The sequence below is a fragment of the Octopus bimaculoides genome, chromosome 4 (assembly GCF_001194135.2).
Source record: "Octopus bimaculoides isolate UCB-OBI-ISO-001 chromosome 4, ASM119413v2, whole genome shotgun sequence".
Classification (NCBI taxonomy): domain Eukaryota; kingdom Metazoa; phylum Mollusca; class Cephalopoda; order Octopoda; family Octopodidae; genus Octopus; species Octopus bimaculoides.
The window spans coordinates 7350273-7367631 of NC_068984.1; the positions used below are offsets into that span (position 1 = coordinate 7350273).

Here is a 17359-nt window from a genome sequence, read left to right on the forward strand (position 1 = left end):
ATATATACACATACACATACACACACACATACACACACACACATACACACACACACACATACACACACACGTATATGAAATTTAGAATTTCGTTCACGGACCCCCAATACTACCTTTGCTAGCCAGCAGGGGTCCGCGGCCAACAGGTTGGGAACCACTGATATAGAGCATGTTCTTTGTGACCGAATAGTTATATACTACAGATCAAGGAAATAAGGTCACCCGAAGCCCCCTATTTATATTCTCACCACTAAAGATAACATCTCGGAAAGTGTAGGAGGACACCTAGGAGACAAGATCCGGATCAGCTTGACACCTCCTGAGTGTCATGGAACCAACGGGCGGAAACGGAAACTTGCTTGACGGGAACTCTTTCTGTGGAGATTTCTCCTGTTGTCCGTTCAACTGTGGCGAGTTTCCACTTACTTGTGTTAGCGAGCGCAGACTTGTGTGTGGTAACGAAATTAACACTCCGTCGGTTACGACGACGATCAGTTGATCTGATCAATGGAACAGCCTGCTCGTGAAATTAACGTGTAAGTGGTTGAGCACTCCACAAACATGCGGGAAATTCAGCGTGACACAGAATGCGAGAAAGCTGGCCCTTTGAAGTACAGGTAATAAGCATTTTTGCCAGCGGAATGTACTGGAGCAATGTGAAATTCAAGTGTCTTGTCCAAGGACAAAATGTGCTGCAGGGTATCGAACTCATGACCTAACAACATAGCCACACACCTTCGTGGTAATTGTTGTTGGCATTCCGTCAGTTACGACGATGAGTGTTCCATTTGGTCCGATCAACGGAACAGCCTGCTCGTGAAATTAACGTGCAAGTGGCTGAGCACTCCACAGACACGTGTACCCTTAACGTAGTTCTCGGGGAGATTCAGAGTGTGACAAGGCTGGCCCCCTTTGAAATACAGGTACAACAGAAACAGGAAAAAAGAGTGAGCGAAAGTTTTGGTGAAATAGTACAACAAAGTTCGCCACTATCCCCTACCGCAGCCTCGTGGAACTTTATGTGTTTTTGCTCAATAAACACTCACAACGACCGGTTTGGGAATCGAAACCGCGATCCTACGACTGCGAGTCCGCTGCCCTAACCAATGGGCCATTGCGCCTCCACTGGTAACTGTAGTTAATATAGACATACAGCAATGTACCGAGGAGCGATTGGTCCTTTTTACTGTATCGACCATAAACTTATAGTAACGTTATGAGAACAGCTTATTTAGCTCATTTAACTGAAATTACCATTTGAAATATTTAGGGGCCCAAATTTACGAATGCATTTTGCTGTTGTGACATTTTCCCCTGCTGCCGATGTTGATGTCGGTTCCGGGCCTGTTAAAAGCTGCGCTGTCCCTTCACCAAGATACTTTTAATATATTACTCAAAGACTGCTTATTGAATATCCCACTCCACCAAAGATCTTTCAGAGAAATAGATAATGTTGTACAACCTGATGGGTTTAGTTCATTACAATGTAATTCCACCCCCACCGCGCCCCAAGATTTTAAAAGCAAATTTATTTATTTATTTATTCTTTTATTCTTTAAACCGTTTTTGTAAAACTGACAAATTTTCTATTAAGTTGTAGTCGTGAGTGCCAACACAGGATCCAGTCCTTGGTGCGATGTAGGGGGCGTGTATGCCTCAATGGTTCTGAGAGCTGTGCCATCGAAGTGCAAGCACCTGGTAGAATCTTCCATGCTGCAAAGGTCAAAGGATATAGGCTAAAGGTCAAAGTATAAAGGGCAAAGTAACATGGACCACCTCCTCCTAGAGATAAAAATGTGTGTACGTGGGGGCCAAGACTCCTACCTAGAACAAAAGAAGCAAAGTTACAGAAGAATCGATGACAATTCAAAGCGAATGAGAGCCGGGAGAGGAAGTAGTTACTTTAGGGAAACATGGTGCCAGGTGGGAAAATCAGAAAGGAAGCCAACAGCCTACCAATACACGTCAGGCTCTGATCTGGAACCAACAAGGGAGGTGGAAAAGAGGATGCTCTAAATGGATGCTGATGGCGGGATTATGTGACAGAGCTGAGACAGAGCTGAACAGCGGGTATCTAAGGGCAAAGAAGTAGAAAGCTGTCTCAGAGTCGAGAAGAGTGGAGAAAAGCCGTGAAGGGTCTATGTTCCATAAGAAGCGAAGGGTTTAAATAGGAATTGGTAGGAAGTGAGTTAGACAACTGGAGACGACATAGATTCCAACTGTAGCGTTGTTTTACAAGAAAAACCAAAAGCAACGTCCAGACACCATTCTCTGGGGACGACAGAATTTACTATTCATCACAATCTTTACCAATTATGATTATAATAATTGTAATTAGACAATGAGAATGTGTGTGCATGTGTGTGTATGTCGTGCGCATGTGTGTGTATGTTGTGTGTGTATGTTGTGTGTGTGTATTCTCTAATATACATTATTCCATCTCGGTTCGTTTCCTGCTTATACTTGCCAATATATGGTAGTGGTGGTTTTGGCGGCGGTGGTGGTGGTGGTGGTGGTAGTAATGAGGATGATGATGATGCTGGTGGTGGTGGTGGTGGTGGTGGTGGTGGTGGTGATAATCACGATGATGACAATAATAATGATGACGATGATACTGCTGGTGTTGTTGTTACTCCTAATATGCATTAAGCATGCAGATCTATAGATGACAACAACAACAACAATAACAACATCAACAACAACAACAACAACAACGACGAAAAAGTCACGGACATCAATGAGATGCAGCAAGTTACTCAACCATTCTCTCTCAGATATTACGGTTTTAGCAATTTCTTAATTAAACAGGACATTAATCAAATCGCTTGTCAGAGGAATCTTCTTGGAAGAATTTGAAACGAAATTTGGTCGAGGAATACTTACATTGTCGTTGTACATGTCTGTTGTAATTGCATAAACTCCTTGCATATGGCAGGCACAGACCCCAGAACGAAAATGATCACGGATGATGTAGCAGTTATCCCTTAACCAGCGGTTTTTTTCACCCCTGAAATAGCAGATGTCATTATTTAGAAACATATATATATATATATGCGATAGCTAGAAGCGGAAGGATAAATGTTATTAACATTAGAATATAGAAAACGAAATAACATTTATTATATAGAAAAAATTTTAAAGTATAAATCTGAAATAAATTGCGAAATAAAATTATAGCTGTAATTCTTCTTTATTATTGTGGTAATTCCTGCTGTTTTTTAAGTCTTTTTTTTCTTATTTGGTTTTGAAAATATCTGAATTGAAAAGTTAATAGTCAAGGTTTTGCGAAATGAAATATGTTACAGGGTGTGCCAAGAAAAAACTCCCACTCTTTCACTTTCACTGTAATACTAACGAGCGGAGTTAAGTAGATGAAAATGGTGTCTTCATGTTACGTTTTATCATTTGTGTTTGGCTCTCGGAACTGGTGCAGACGAAACGACTATTGCTGAAATATTTTGTCAACCTGTATACGGCGTCGAGCTGATAGAATTGTTAGCACGCCTGCCGAAATGCTTAGTGATATCTCTTCGATCTTTGCGTTCTGAGTTTAAATTCCGTCGAGGACGACTTAGCCGTTCGTCAATTTTGGGTCGATAAACTAAGTACCTGTTTAACATTGGAATCGATGTAATCGATTAATTCGGCTCTCTCGAAATGTGCCGACATTTGAAATCAATATTGTTTATTAAAATGGCGGTGAGCGGGCAGAATCGTTAGCGTAACGGACAAAATGTTTAGCGGCATTTCGTCCGTTTTTGTGTTCTGATTTCAAATTCCGTCGAGATCATCTTTATCTTTCATCTTTTGGGGTTGATAAAATAAGTACCAGTTAAACATTGGGGTCGATATAATCGACTTACCTGAAATTGTAGGCCTTTTGATAATTGGAGCCAATATTTGTCAACCTGTAAAATGTGGGATATTTTTTGTCGCACCCTGCACGTTAAGATTATTTCTCAATGTTCATAAAACTGACCCGATATACATCATTTAAAAATCAGAGACAATCATATTATATCCAGAACAAACTGGATTTCGGCGCCCTTATACGTGCAATTTAAAAGATAAGTTAACAAGGAGTTAATTGCACTGCAAACGTAAAAAAAGTAAAGTGTTCATTACAATTTATTAAGTGTAAGAATAAAATTCAATTACAGCGTGGAAGGTGTTTATAAGCCATTTAAAAACACACCAAGACCATTAGATTCACTTCAACATTTAATTTGTCAAACTATTTTCGTCGCTTTGAGACCGCGACCTGATCACTGACAAAATTCCGTGCTGCATTTTGACAAATCAAATTACAATTTTGAAGTGAATCTAACGGCTTTTGCGTGGGTTTTTAGATGATTTCCACGCTGCAATTGTTTTTGTTTCAGTACACGATCTCAGATCAGGTCACTTGCTATGCAAGTACATTTCTGTAAAGAATAAAATTGTGTTTTTTTTAAAATTTATTTTAATATCTTCCTCCTTGTTGTGTACGAAAAATCCAAAACATGATGTGTCTCCCACTCCTAATCATATAAACCCCGGACGACTGCCGCAGTTGGCAATGCTTTCAACCGGTCCTTTCAAGACCGTCGAGCCGTATCGACGTTTCTGGTGAAACAGACTGTTACATAATTTCCCTTCATCTCTGAATACATTTTACCGCTTCTACTATGCTTTGGAAATTCTTGAGTTACTAAATAATTTTGCTTCGATCGAGAATGTTAAATGGTTTTACAAAACCTTAACAATTTCCATAGCAACTTCGCCAGTTGCTGTTGAATAACGACTTTGTGACTTGGTAAATAAATGAAACCTCGTCGTACGTGTGCTCGCGCGCGCGCGCGTATATATATAAAGATATAAAGATGTATATACATAAATATATAAAGATACACACACGTCCGCGCGCGTGCACACACACACACACACACACACATAAATGTATATATATATATGTATGCATGTATATTGCCTAAACACTTTCGGTAGACAAGGAAGTAATTTTCTTCCAAGTATATTCTATATGACATACGCCTCCACATGTGAAAATATATTATTCATATGATTTAAAGATGGCTGTCAAGTGTGTTCATTGCAGCGACGACCCGGGGCATCTATTATTAAAATATTTTCTCCATATTCTGCTGTACAAAAGAATAAGACACTGCTTCTTACCATAGATATATGGAATTAAAGGAGAGCCCGAGCAAGATTTTAAATAGAAGTCTGTCTTCTAATTAAATACTTGTACAAAGAACACACATTCGCACCTTCAATTATATATTTCCTTATTATTTCTTTCTCGGTAACCATTATTGCTGTTGTACGTTTGACTTTTGCTTTGTATTTGTACAAGCTGACTCCAAGTCTCACCCAGAGACCTCAAGACACAACAAGCTAGAAGTTCAAGTTGGTGTTATGATTAGGGTCCCATAATTTTGGTTTTGCACAAAGTATTGTTCGAGAGAATGCGGTCAGTGGTAGTTCCACTTTAGCGTCCTGTAGAGAGTTAATGGATGGAAAGAGTGACGACGTTCTCGGGGAAACTCTGGGCCTCGATGAAGATCAACTAACCGGTCTGTTTCGGAGAACTTTCGGGCCTGGGCCTATGGATAACTTCTAGAAATCCCTTCCCTGGCAATGCTACCGAGGGGCGCTGCCTGTTCGAGATAAACTTTACAGGCACAGTAGTACCGTCAGACGGACCTGCCCGAGGTGTGCGCAGAACGATGAGACCGTTTTACACGCCATCGACCAGTGTCCGAGTATTGCCGACCTGTGGGTTTATGTCGAACACCTGCAGTCGCGTTTAGGACAGACCCGGCTATCAGCTACATCTATAGTGAAGGTCGCCCTGCCGTTCTTCTTTGTCTGGGTGGTACAGGCAGCTTTTATTTGTCTGGTGGCTGTAGCGAAAGAGGTAGTATAGTGGACTCGTCTGAAAGGGCTAAAGTCAGACACTTTCCTCTTTGGCCAAGCCCTCATCAACTTTTTCAAGTTTCACTTGAAAGGGAAGTTGAGGGTGGAGAGGGAAATGTTGCTTTCTAGCAAGTTTGTTGAAAGATGGGTGAATGTCGGAAGGATGGTCAGCGTGAAAAGACTAATTCTGAACATAAACCTGTAAAAAATTAAAGAAGGGCTCTTGCCCTATTGACCAAGTACTCGGGGCTTTTGTGGGTTTTTCCACGAGTATGTTAAAGTGCGTCCCCTATTGGGAGTTTTCGTTGTTTAATTTTTATTTGTTTATTGTTTACACGATGAAAACCCTTTGTCTGGCCTTGTGTTGCCTTTTATGTTTGTATCCTGCCATTTAATGTTATCTGAATGTCAGCCCCTGTGGCTAATAAAAGAACTTATTATTATTATTATTATTATTATTATTATTATTAGGGCGGTGAGCGGGCAAAATCGTTAGGACGCCGGGCGAAATGTCTAGCGGTATTTTGTCTGTCGCTACGTTCTGAGTTCAAATTCCGCCGAGGTCGACTTTACCTTTCATCCCTTTCGGGGTCGATAAAATAAGTAACAGTCGAACACTGGGGTCGATGTAATAGACTCATCCCCAAACTTCCCGAGTGGTAAAAATTTGAAATAATAATTATTTTTATTCGCTTTTGTTGTTGTTGCTGCTGCTGCTGTTGATGTTGTTGGCTATTACTATGAGGAAATGTTGAAAACCCTTACTGCTCTTCTTAAGATTTCAAACGAGGTTCCGTTATATTACGTCAGCAAAATAGAAATGTTCGTTGTATAACCTGACGATCATACTTCCACGAAACCTAGTGTAATGTTGCAATTTTAAAGATTGACATATCAGGCTTCTCATTATATTAGCTTCTTTGACTGGATATCTTGAAATATTTCCTATTCACTGTTTACACCAAACATCAAGCTATATACCACAATCGTTTAGCTTCATATAATAATTACTATATACTTTGTCCCTCAGGCTAGAAGATTTGTCACAAAATAATCGATATACAGACAGACTTTTATCATGCACTTTTATTAACAGTTAAAACCATATGAACTAAAATCAATTATGATATGAGCGAAATTCTTTTTTCCGCCATAAAACACACAAGATATTAATCTAGCTATGATGAACGACTTAATATTAATTTCCATGATATCCACAGAGACTAGACATAATAGTTTTGTTATACCATATTGTTAATAACATAGACGTTCTTATAACATGGTAGCGATATTTTTACGGCTGTCTAATTACTTACAAGTAAGGTGTCCACCAGATTTATTAATTAAACCATCATGATAGAATTCACAACTAAGAGGTATTTCTAGGAATTGGATATTCTAGTTTCGATTAGTAGAAGGTATTATTTGTGTTTAACCCAGTAGCTCCCAAAATTCCGATATTCTGTGATGTTTAGCTTCAAAGTAACCTACCCATGACCTTGCCATCTGAGGGGGAAAATGCTTGTTCATCAGAAAACATTTGCGGTTATGAAGCAGTAATGAAGGAGAGAGTGATAAATCTGATCACCGTGATTCCTTCTATGCGTGTGTATAAAGAGTTCAAGAGTATAGGATCAGAGGACATAAGACATGGCTTTAGAAACACGTAAGATTGGATCAGAATAGAATATTAAAACATAACTCGATCAAATCTGATATCACATGACCCTTGCCGGTTCATATAAAATTTTGTTGTTTAAGTTTATGGGCAATAAATTGGGATATACCTTCTGAATACATAAAATATTTCAAATCTTTCAAACAATTCCTTATAATAACGTAGTGTTTTTTTATATACAGAATACGGCTACGGCGGTCCAGTAGAATAAAGGAGGAATGATAGGGGTCCACAGACAAAATCTGGTTTAGATTGAAGTTTGGAAAAAAAAAGTTTTTAATCTGTAACTCTGATATATTTTGAGTGTTGCCAAGCCATATATCTTTGAATCGATCCAGCAGTCTTATTTAAATAGAATAGCACTACGAACTAGGGAAAATTCCCGATATTACTGAAAATTAAATTACCAAATATACCTTCCTCAGCAAAACTGATACAAAAATCCTTCGAAAGAGGATATTTTGCAGAGACGGACTTCAGCTCAGATTTCCCCAAACTCCTCCACATAAAATTGTGTAAAACATGAGCTTCAGTGATATCTGACGAGTCAAAAGTTTACAGTTTTTGATTGATCGGGTAAATAAGATTTAATCTTCCTCTAAAAGACATCTTTCAAAAGCTATGTTTTAAAGTGAATATCTCAAAATAATCAATGTTTAAAATATACATATTTTGTGTCTGATTTTTTCTCTCTATGGAATCGTATCAAAACTATGGCCGAATTAGAAGTTGATAACATTTCAACTTTTTACTCAATATTATTCAAACGCAAAGAAAACAGAATAACAAAATGATAAGAAGAATCTAGCATAAGATCAATCTCTTGGATCGCTGTAAAATTGATTGGAATTTATTGAATTTATAGGAAATAAGTACAGTTTATGGATTCAGATATAACTAAATATAACTTGAAATTATTTCCGCAATTCTTAGAGAAAATATAGCTCAACAGCTAGACACATCGTTCTAATTGAGAAATTGATGCAGTAACATTTTCCAAGATTAAAAACTGGACGAAAAGATTCTAAACTGCTTCAGACAGGTCTCTGTACATTTTTCAGAAAGCTAAAACAGCGGGTCTTTCTAAACAACCGTCTCTGCCATCTTCATACCAAGCTTCTCGTTTGCTGGATAAATTGTACTTTCATACTCCTATATGCGTGTGAGATATAAAGCACGTGTAGTTGACACCGCACGACCCTGGAGGGCTTTAATTGTAAGCGTCTCTGAAGAATCCTTTGAATCATCTGATGAGGGAGAGAGTTATGAACATAAAACCCTCTGTTACTTGGTCAGATAAGATTCCGACTATAGAAATGTGACATAAAACCAACAGCAGCAAAATTGAATCCATATTATACAAGCGTTAACTGAGATGGTTCGGACAGGCTGTGTTAATTTCCACCAAATCCGCTGATGACCATCACATTTGAAGGACATCAATAAACAACCCGCAAGAAGTTATATATTAACTATTCATGTATCCTACTTAAAGTGATAAAGAACTTGGACGCTAACCATTTATGTACTATTTCCAAAGGGAGAAGCAAATAAGTGGTGTTTTGACTATTTATGTGCCTTATTTGAAGTGAAAATATTGCTTTCAAAATGGCTGCTGTTTCAAGCATCTACCGTATTAAAAAAAAAAAATGGCAGTTGAAACAAGTTTACTAAAGCAGTTCAACGAGAAACAAATCGATGGAACATTTCAATCTTCGGTGAGATTGTTTAGCCCCAGATAAACTTCTTCCTGGTGAAGAAGACATCTCATTATCAATGACATGCAGACTATGGTCATCTCGATAGCTATACGTGTGTGTTCCTACGTGAGTTGATGTGTTCTGTCCTTATATAATGCGGTAAAGAGTGTTTTGATATACACACACATATATATATATATATATATATATATATATATATATATATATATATATATATGATATCTCTTTCTAGCTAGTTGGTTGGATGTTAACCAAACAATAGATTTTAACCTCAATAATGTGACTGTGATAAAATATGCTGAAGTTCCTGGAGATGAATCTTTCCCATTACAGTAGCTTCGCTTACAATAATAAAATGTGTGCAAGAATAGGAAGCAACGAACAAAATTACCGGAAACGATTGAATTTAACACATATTTTAAAGCAAGGAGCATTATTCAAAATGATGAGCTTTGAAGAATTTCTTTTTAACAGATGTGAATAGCTGATATTATTAGCTGAAAAATTTGACATTATTGCTTGAAAGCGTTACTAACTGAAAACAAGAACATTGTTTCTTGATGACAATAAGGAAGAAAATATTTCCTTTTTTTCCCCCCTCTGATAATTAAAAGATATTGTATTGTTTAATTATGTTAACATTCTCTTTAAGCCTTTTATTAACAAAAGTTGATTCGAATACAACACCATGCAATACAATCAAAAATAGATTATATTGCAACGAACACAACTCTAAAATCTGTTATATCTTACAATACTCGTCAATATATTCATGGACACATAAATTTTGGAAAATATTATTAACGTTTCTTAGAAACAAAGCAATTTTTATTGAGCGACGCATCTCTCTATCTTCTTCTGCCGCCGACTTTCCCCTCTTATAACTTTTCACAAAAAACATACACATTTCTGTATCTCCGTTCATAAAAGAGTTATGTCAAAAGATTAACAAATATTTCTTCACATTCTAATTCTTCGCGAGCTGAAAATTCCATCTCCAAATGCTTAATTCGAGTGTTTAACATTATGCATCGATTTTATGAATATTAAGAAGAAACCGGACTACGTATGCATGCAGTTTTATTTCTATTCATTCCACACGGAAAAAATAGTAAAAAGGCCAGACACTAGAAGCCAGACTGTCTGATATTCTTACTGACCTGTTAACAAGAGATTTCATAGTTTAATGCCAGTTAAATTATCTAGAACATTCCATCTTTGAAACAATCATAGTATGAAATATGGTAGTTCTGTTAATGGAAGATAAACATTTTTAGTTGTGGCAGGGAAGAATCTTTGACTTCATAACAGAATATCTTTAAAATACGCAACCATTTCATCTGTTATATGTACCAAATCAATCTCAGATACAAATATATTGAAATCTCGAACTGAAATATATACACCAACGGCAACCTTAGGCTAAAATACGCAAAAAGCTCTACGCATGTTTGCATATGTAAAAACAAACATTAGATGCATTGTATATATGCATATAAAACATATATAAATATATATTTGCGGATGCTTATAAGATTATCAGTGTTCATAAAATTTCAAGTGTAATAACTGCTTGGTTGAAGAACTCTTGTATACATGGAGATTAATTATGTCTTATGATATCGTGGGCGGTTTATGTGTTGGGGTGTTTGTATACATTTCTTAAAAAGTATAGTTCTGTTCGATCTGCCACTAGCACTTTGGTAAACAAAGACTCAGTCTTAAAGATAAAGATATTGTCTGCTTTATTGGTTTCTTCTAAGATCTCTAAAAGTTCTTCGGAGAAACACATACTGTGTCTGTCTCTTCGGTATGGATTGTTCGATAAGGTTATGCTATTTAGATCTATCTATCTATCTATCTATCTATCTATCTATCTATCTATCTATCTATCTATCTATCTATCTATCTATCAATCTATCTATCTATCTATCTATCTATCTACCTATCTATCTATCTATCTATCTATCTATCTATCTGTAATGAAATATCATGAGTTGGAGATGATCTGTTTCTATACATTTACTGTCTCCTGTATAGATACAGGAATAAAATGTCTCATCAATACTGGAAAAATTAGGGGCTCATTTTGTGCCTATATCAGTTTCTGACTCCGTATAGTTAGGACCCACTCTTACATATTGTAATATTTATGTTTTAAAACACACAAAACTTGTTCAACTTTCCTATTGAGCATCGGTTATATTGGAGCATCGGTTATATTTCGGATGGAATAAGTTTTGAAGCGCATCGTCCATGTTTGTGTTTTTACCACGGAGATTAGCAGGGGATTGTTTGAATATTTCCCGGTTTCATTTTATTGTATTTCAGTTGTACGTAAACATAATTACTGGGATTACGGGTCTCCATGATTTCCTGTGGGTTGTGGATATATTTCATCAGGTTGAGATATTAATCTTGCTGCATATATTCAGAGAATTTTCTTTTGCAGATGGTGCTTATCTCATTTATATAAATTGTATGGAATTCGCAATGTAAGATACACCTGCATATTGTGAAAGACTAAGAATAATTGAGTTAATTTATCTAAATATTTCTTTAGCACTTATCATATCCTGAACATATGGCATACGAGGAATCTTGTCTGGAATTCTGTCGTACAGTTTTACGCTTATTAAAAGTGTTATTGACAAGTATAGCTGTTTCGTGGTATCTTGGGAGGGTCATTATGCCAATAATAAACTCACGCACTGGATCTTTTTTTACTTCTTTACGAAGAAAACAAGACTGGGCTTTTTCTTTTATCTAATGATCTTCACGAAATATAATAAAATGTGTTTGAACGCACAAATTCACGTAAAAAATCTGGCAGACCAAATGTAAATGCGTAATAAAATATTTTTATATTTGTGAGCATGATTTTTGTTTACACAGGCCTTATTGAAAACATTGTATTTAGTTCATCTTTTTTATCAAAGTGTCTTTTTTTCGTATTTTAATACGAGTCCTCCATTTTAGATTGTTTAAAGATAGAATTAAGGAACTTGCTGTTCTCAATTCCACCTAGAAAGCTTCTACACCTCCATAGACTTATCATTATGAGGAAGTGACATTCGTCTCTGTTGATACTTCGATTTAACATTTTAGGCAAATGAGATTTATGCAGACATTTACCGCTGGAATTTGAATTTTCTCCCTGCGTTTATATTTATATCTTTTATAAGAACACAAATATGATTTAAAATTTACTACAGCTGTTTCGGTAGCATTTTATTCATGCATTCATAGCTTACTTCATAGCATAAATGCACCATCCTCAGGTAAAATTTTAAACATGTATAAAGAGGCACGGTAATATCTAGAAGATGACCTAGTCAGCAACTAACATGTTATGTTTAGATAATTTTTAGATATTAATGTTCGTATGTAGCTCGTGTAAGTCGTCTGTTTATTAAAATATGTCATAAGTATTACCCCGTTAACCGTCATTTTTATGGGGAATTCTATAATGTAGAGATATTTTTTTGACTAAAGTTTATATTATGTTGTGTTGTGTTGCATTTACTCCTAGTTAAGTACATGGTTATCTAGCACGAAGTGAAATCATAAAGCTTACAATTTTAATGTTTACACTCGAATTTATATACCACAATCGCCATTAATTGCTCTACCGCTGTTTCACAACTTCGCGCTTATTGTTGACAAATTCATTTTGGGAAGTTGTTTAGATCTTTATGTTGTTATGAAGAACGTGTGATACATAAAACAAGAGATGCAAAAATTATCATATCTTGACAAGTAGATTAGTTTTCGTATTATCGCAATATTTTATCTGTGTTAGTTTACAGTTTGTTGTAAAAAGAAAAGAACAATTGTTCTCTGATTTCTGGGGTTATTTATTATGTTTTCATCTATTTTATCGTTAGTATGCTTTTTGTTCATCTAATAGACTTTGTGTGTGTGAGCGTAGTTTTATCAGGTGCAATGCCTACTTGTGTTGCTGTTGTTGTTCTTGTTGTGTGTGTGTGAGCGTTTTGCTGTAGTTAATAGGTTCATTCAATAATTCTCTGGCTACCCAGCAGTAAGTTGGTTACAAGGATTTTGAAAGTGTTATCTACTCAATGCATGCCTTTTGTATCTTGGGGACAAACATGCAAGTGCTGTGTCTTGTTAAAACCCAAATAATCGGAGCAGCGCCTTGTTTTCACCCAGGAGAGAGAAACTGGAATTTTTAGAACTACACATTGGCGCCATGTTGGGAAATTTTCTAAACATTTTAGGGCAAAAATTGGAAATGAGAAATATAAATGGTAATAGATCCTTGCCATTTTCGTTCCAAGAAATAGAACTTCACAGATTTCAATCTCTCATTGTAGTTCATCTGTTGCATAAACAGAATCGGTTTTAAGTAGGAATTTATGGATTGTTCCAGCATCAGCGAAGAGACAATCATTATGAGACAACCACGGTTCGGAACTATAACCTTGCAACTGAAATACGCAAGAACTCGCAGACACACGCACTTATACACAAACTTACCCAACGGATTATACATAAATTAAACAGATACGGCTATATGTATGGACACATGCGCGCGCGCACACAAACACACACACACACACATGGGTATATGTGTGTATATATACAGATATACACACATGTATATATATGTCTATGTGTGTGTATACATATAATGATAAAAATAGTTATCAAAAGTGATGGACGTATTTATTCTTTCTTTATTCCTTTACAGAAAGAAAAGGGTCTGCATTTTTCTAGGGAAAAGATAGAATACTGTTTAAATCGATTTATCTTGTTTTTCGCGTTTGCTTCTGTCTGACACCAGGCAAAAACACACAAAAAACGTTATAAGCTATAATAATGCTTAAACGGATTTAAGCATTATTCCAGCATTTCCTTAGTAAAAATTCCTTAGTAAAAATTCATATCTTTATATGAATGACTGTAAAGAAAAGATACCTTCATCACTTCTGACAAACTTTAAACCATTGTTAATATATTGCACTGTACACTACGAAAAACTTCTAACTATAAACACATACACGCGCGAACATATGGAGAGAGAGAGAGAGAGAATGTGAAAACGAGAAAGAGAGAGTGTGAAAGAGAATGAATGTCACTCGAAGCAGAGTTGAATAAAATACATTCGTATGAAGTCATATTTAACACATTGGAATGTATTTGGACATGATAATATCTTTTGCTGTGGATATAGTCCCACGAAAATATTCACCTAAATATGTGTGAAAACAACATTTTTTTGAGTGCGTGAATGACGTCATTGAATCTTATGACGCATGCGTTTCTGCATTGTTCTCTTCATTTTCTGTATTAAAACATCATACAGAATGTGTATATGTGTGTGTGTGTGTGTGTGTGTGCGTGGATGTGTGTGTGCGTGCGTGTGTGTATTTACGAAAAAGGAAAAATTCAATTGGCACTAATTGTGACTGACGGTACTGCGTAGCACCTATACTACTTGCGAAATAAGAGTTAAAACTCTTAGAACTGCAAGGAAACACATTTCCATACACCGTGACAGTAATTGAAAATAATGTGCTTCTATACAGCTCTAAGGGTTTTAACTATATATATATATATATATATATATATATTTAATATATATGTATTAATATATGTGTGTATAATATATGTATATATATGTATGTATGTATGGCTATGTTTGTGTGCATATATATGTGTGTGTGTGTGTGTGTGTATAAATATACAAATGCTTACAGATACACACAGTCACGCATATCTACACACTCGCAACGATAGCCATATATGCGGGTTGTCCAGGGATCTATATCCGTAAGTTCAATAATTCAATAATTGCTAAGAAAATAAACCTGATCAAAGCAAAAAAAAAAAAAAAAACTATAAAAAATAAGACAAACTAAAGAACACTACCCCCATGACATCGCTCAAAATCGAAAAATACTCGTTGGAATATGTATTTTTGAAAATTCCCTTTTATTTAAATATTTATGTGAAATGTCAGCCTGAGGTTACTGACTTGCTAAATTGTAAAAGCCCAAGACCACTGACATTGGTCTAAGGGGTATAGAAATATATATGTATTATTAAGATCTAAAAATTACAATAGTTTGGATTTTATTATTGAGTAAAAGCAATCTTTCTCACAGCTGTAATGAAAGAAAAACGTTGAAGCTTGCTTGAGGCCTTTTGATAAAGACAAAAGTTTAATAACTTTTATATATTTCCAGCACAAAGGTCAGAAATAAACATCAATAATTGTTAGTCTATGTTGCACCGGGCTTTTGTGCAAGAAATATATAAAGCTAATTATTATAAACAAACTTAGAAGCGCCGAGTAAGTTGGTATTTTACAGAAAATAGAGAGAACTTGAACGTGCAATAGCTTTGAAATAACTCAGAAAGATCTTTAGAGTGCGGAACAAAGTGGTTAGTAAACCGCTACAGAGAACTGAGAGGTAAAGAACTTCGATTCTCTGAAGTGGCTTGCTAGCCACTTTTTTCCGTCTTCTTAAGATATTTAACCGATTTTCTTAGGATTTTTAACCGATTTTCTAAGCTGTTTTCGCAGCTATTTAGCCTTCGAGATTTCCTCTATTTTCTCTAAAGGTAATTAGTCTTTTTTTCGTTTTCGAATTACGTATATTATTATTTTTATTAATTTTGAAAGAATTCCTAATTTATCAGCTTTGATCGATTCTGCATAATTATTTGGTACTTAATCCTACTTCTGGTGGAAACGTGAAGACATGTTAAGTCGTGGGATTTGAAATCAGACACTGTATCCTTGAGATGCCAAATTTGATATCAAATTTGAGAATATCCTGCCAGATTCCCTGTAACTGACGCCAAACTCAATTCTGTTGATGTTTACATGACGAGTTTACTGGCAAACTTGGTAGAGTATCTGATCTAGCACGCTGCGATATTTAGTTACCTCCCTTTGCATTTAGGGTTCATATACTGCTACGACAGATTCCGTCTTTCGTCTTTCCGATGGTCGATAAAATATGATGTCAGTTAAATAGTGTGGTTGATTTAATTGAGAGTCCCCCTTTAACAAAATGAGTGGCTTTGTATTTAGTTCTAGGACACGAGGGAAAAATAAAAGAAATCATTGAATTAAAGATGTCAGCCGTATATAATAAACGATACATATTATTTATATGAATTTATTTTTAGCATATATTAGTTTATGATCAATATACTTAAATTTTTCATTATTTACTTCCCGTTGAATATTTTCATCTTTCAAACACTTCCGTTCCTTAAGCAAGTTGAGCTGTTTTCAGAAAAATTAATAATATATTTTAATCAACAAAAATATCCCATGCTAACAGGTCTGCAGTTGGTTCTCTGCTGGGGTAAGAAATTGGTAAAGCACATCTAGAAAGTCGAAGTAATATTGCACTAATGAAGGATATCATTCTTTAAACAAGCACAAATGCTCACAACACACTTTACTTATACATCTACCCAAGAAGATTTACTAAATCGCACCAAACTACATGAAAGTCAATAGCAAGAGATTTTTTTTCACGATGTCGACAAACGGTATCACTAACAACAACAACCACAATAATAATATTAATAACAACAATAATAACACAAATATGTATATATATATAAAACTGAGCCTTCACAACACATGCCAATGTCACACAGGTAAAGCCGTAATTGGCGGAATACATTATGCAACACAATGACAATTTCTGAATGACACAATCTTTGGAAAAGGAAACACCAGCAGAATAAAGAAACAAGCCGGGGTTATACCAGGAGAAATGGGAAGAACATAAACGAAAAACATGAAATTCTGATGGTTTATAAACATTTTTATCATCTATTATTAATAATATATTGACTCAAACATCAAAATAGTGTAAAATAGCAATCTATGTATCATACTTAATGTACATACACTGTTGACAGGCCAGTTGCTGCAGTATATATCCTGACGTAACATCTCTTCTGGACTTGCTGCGTCAAGAACGCAATAATTATCAGAGAGAGAGAGAGAGAGAGAGAGAGAGAGAGAGAGAGAGAGAGAGAGAGAGAGAGA

General features: G+C 35.7%; 1 protein-coding gene across 4 annotated transcripts in view; it reads right to left on the bottom strand.

Annotated features, from left to right (window-relative positions):
- The window catches only part of LOC106870405 (cadherin EGF LAG seven-pass G-type receptor 1), a 535294-nt gene that overhangs the window by 118086 nt on the left and 399849 nt on the right, over positions 1-17359 (bottom strand). For all 4 annotated transcript variants that reach the window (XM_014916457.2, XM_052966877.1, XM_052966875.1 and 1 more), the window contains one exon: positions 2884-3007. In XM_014916457.2, the coding sequence (XP_014771943.1) occupies positions 2884-3007 (124 nt within the window). The remainder of the gene's footprint in view (positions 1-2883; positions 3008-17359) is intronic.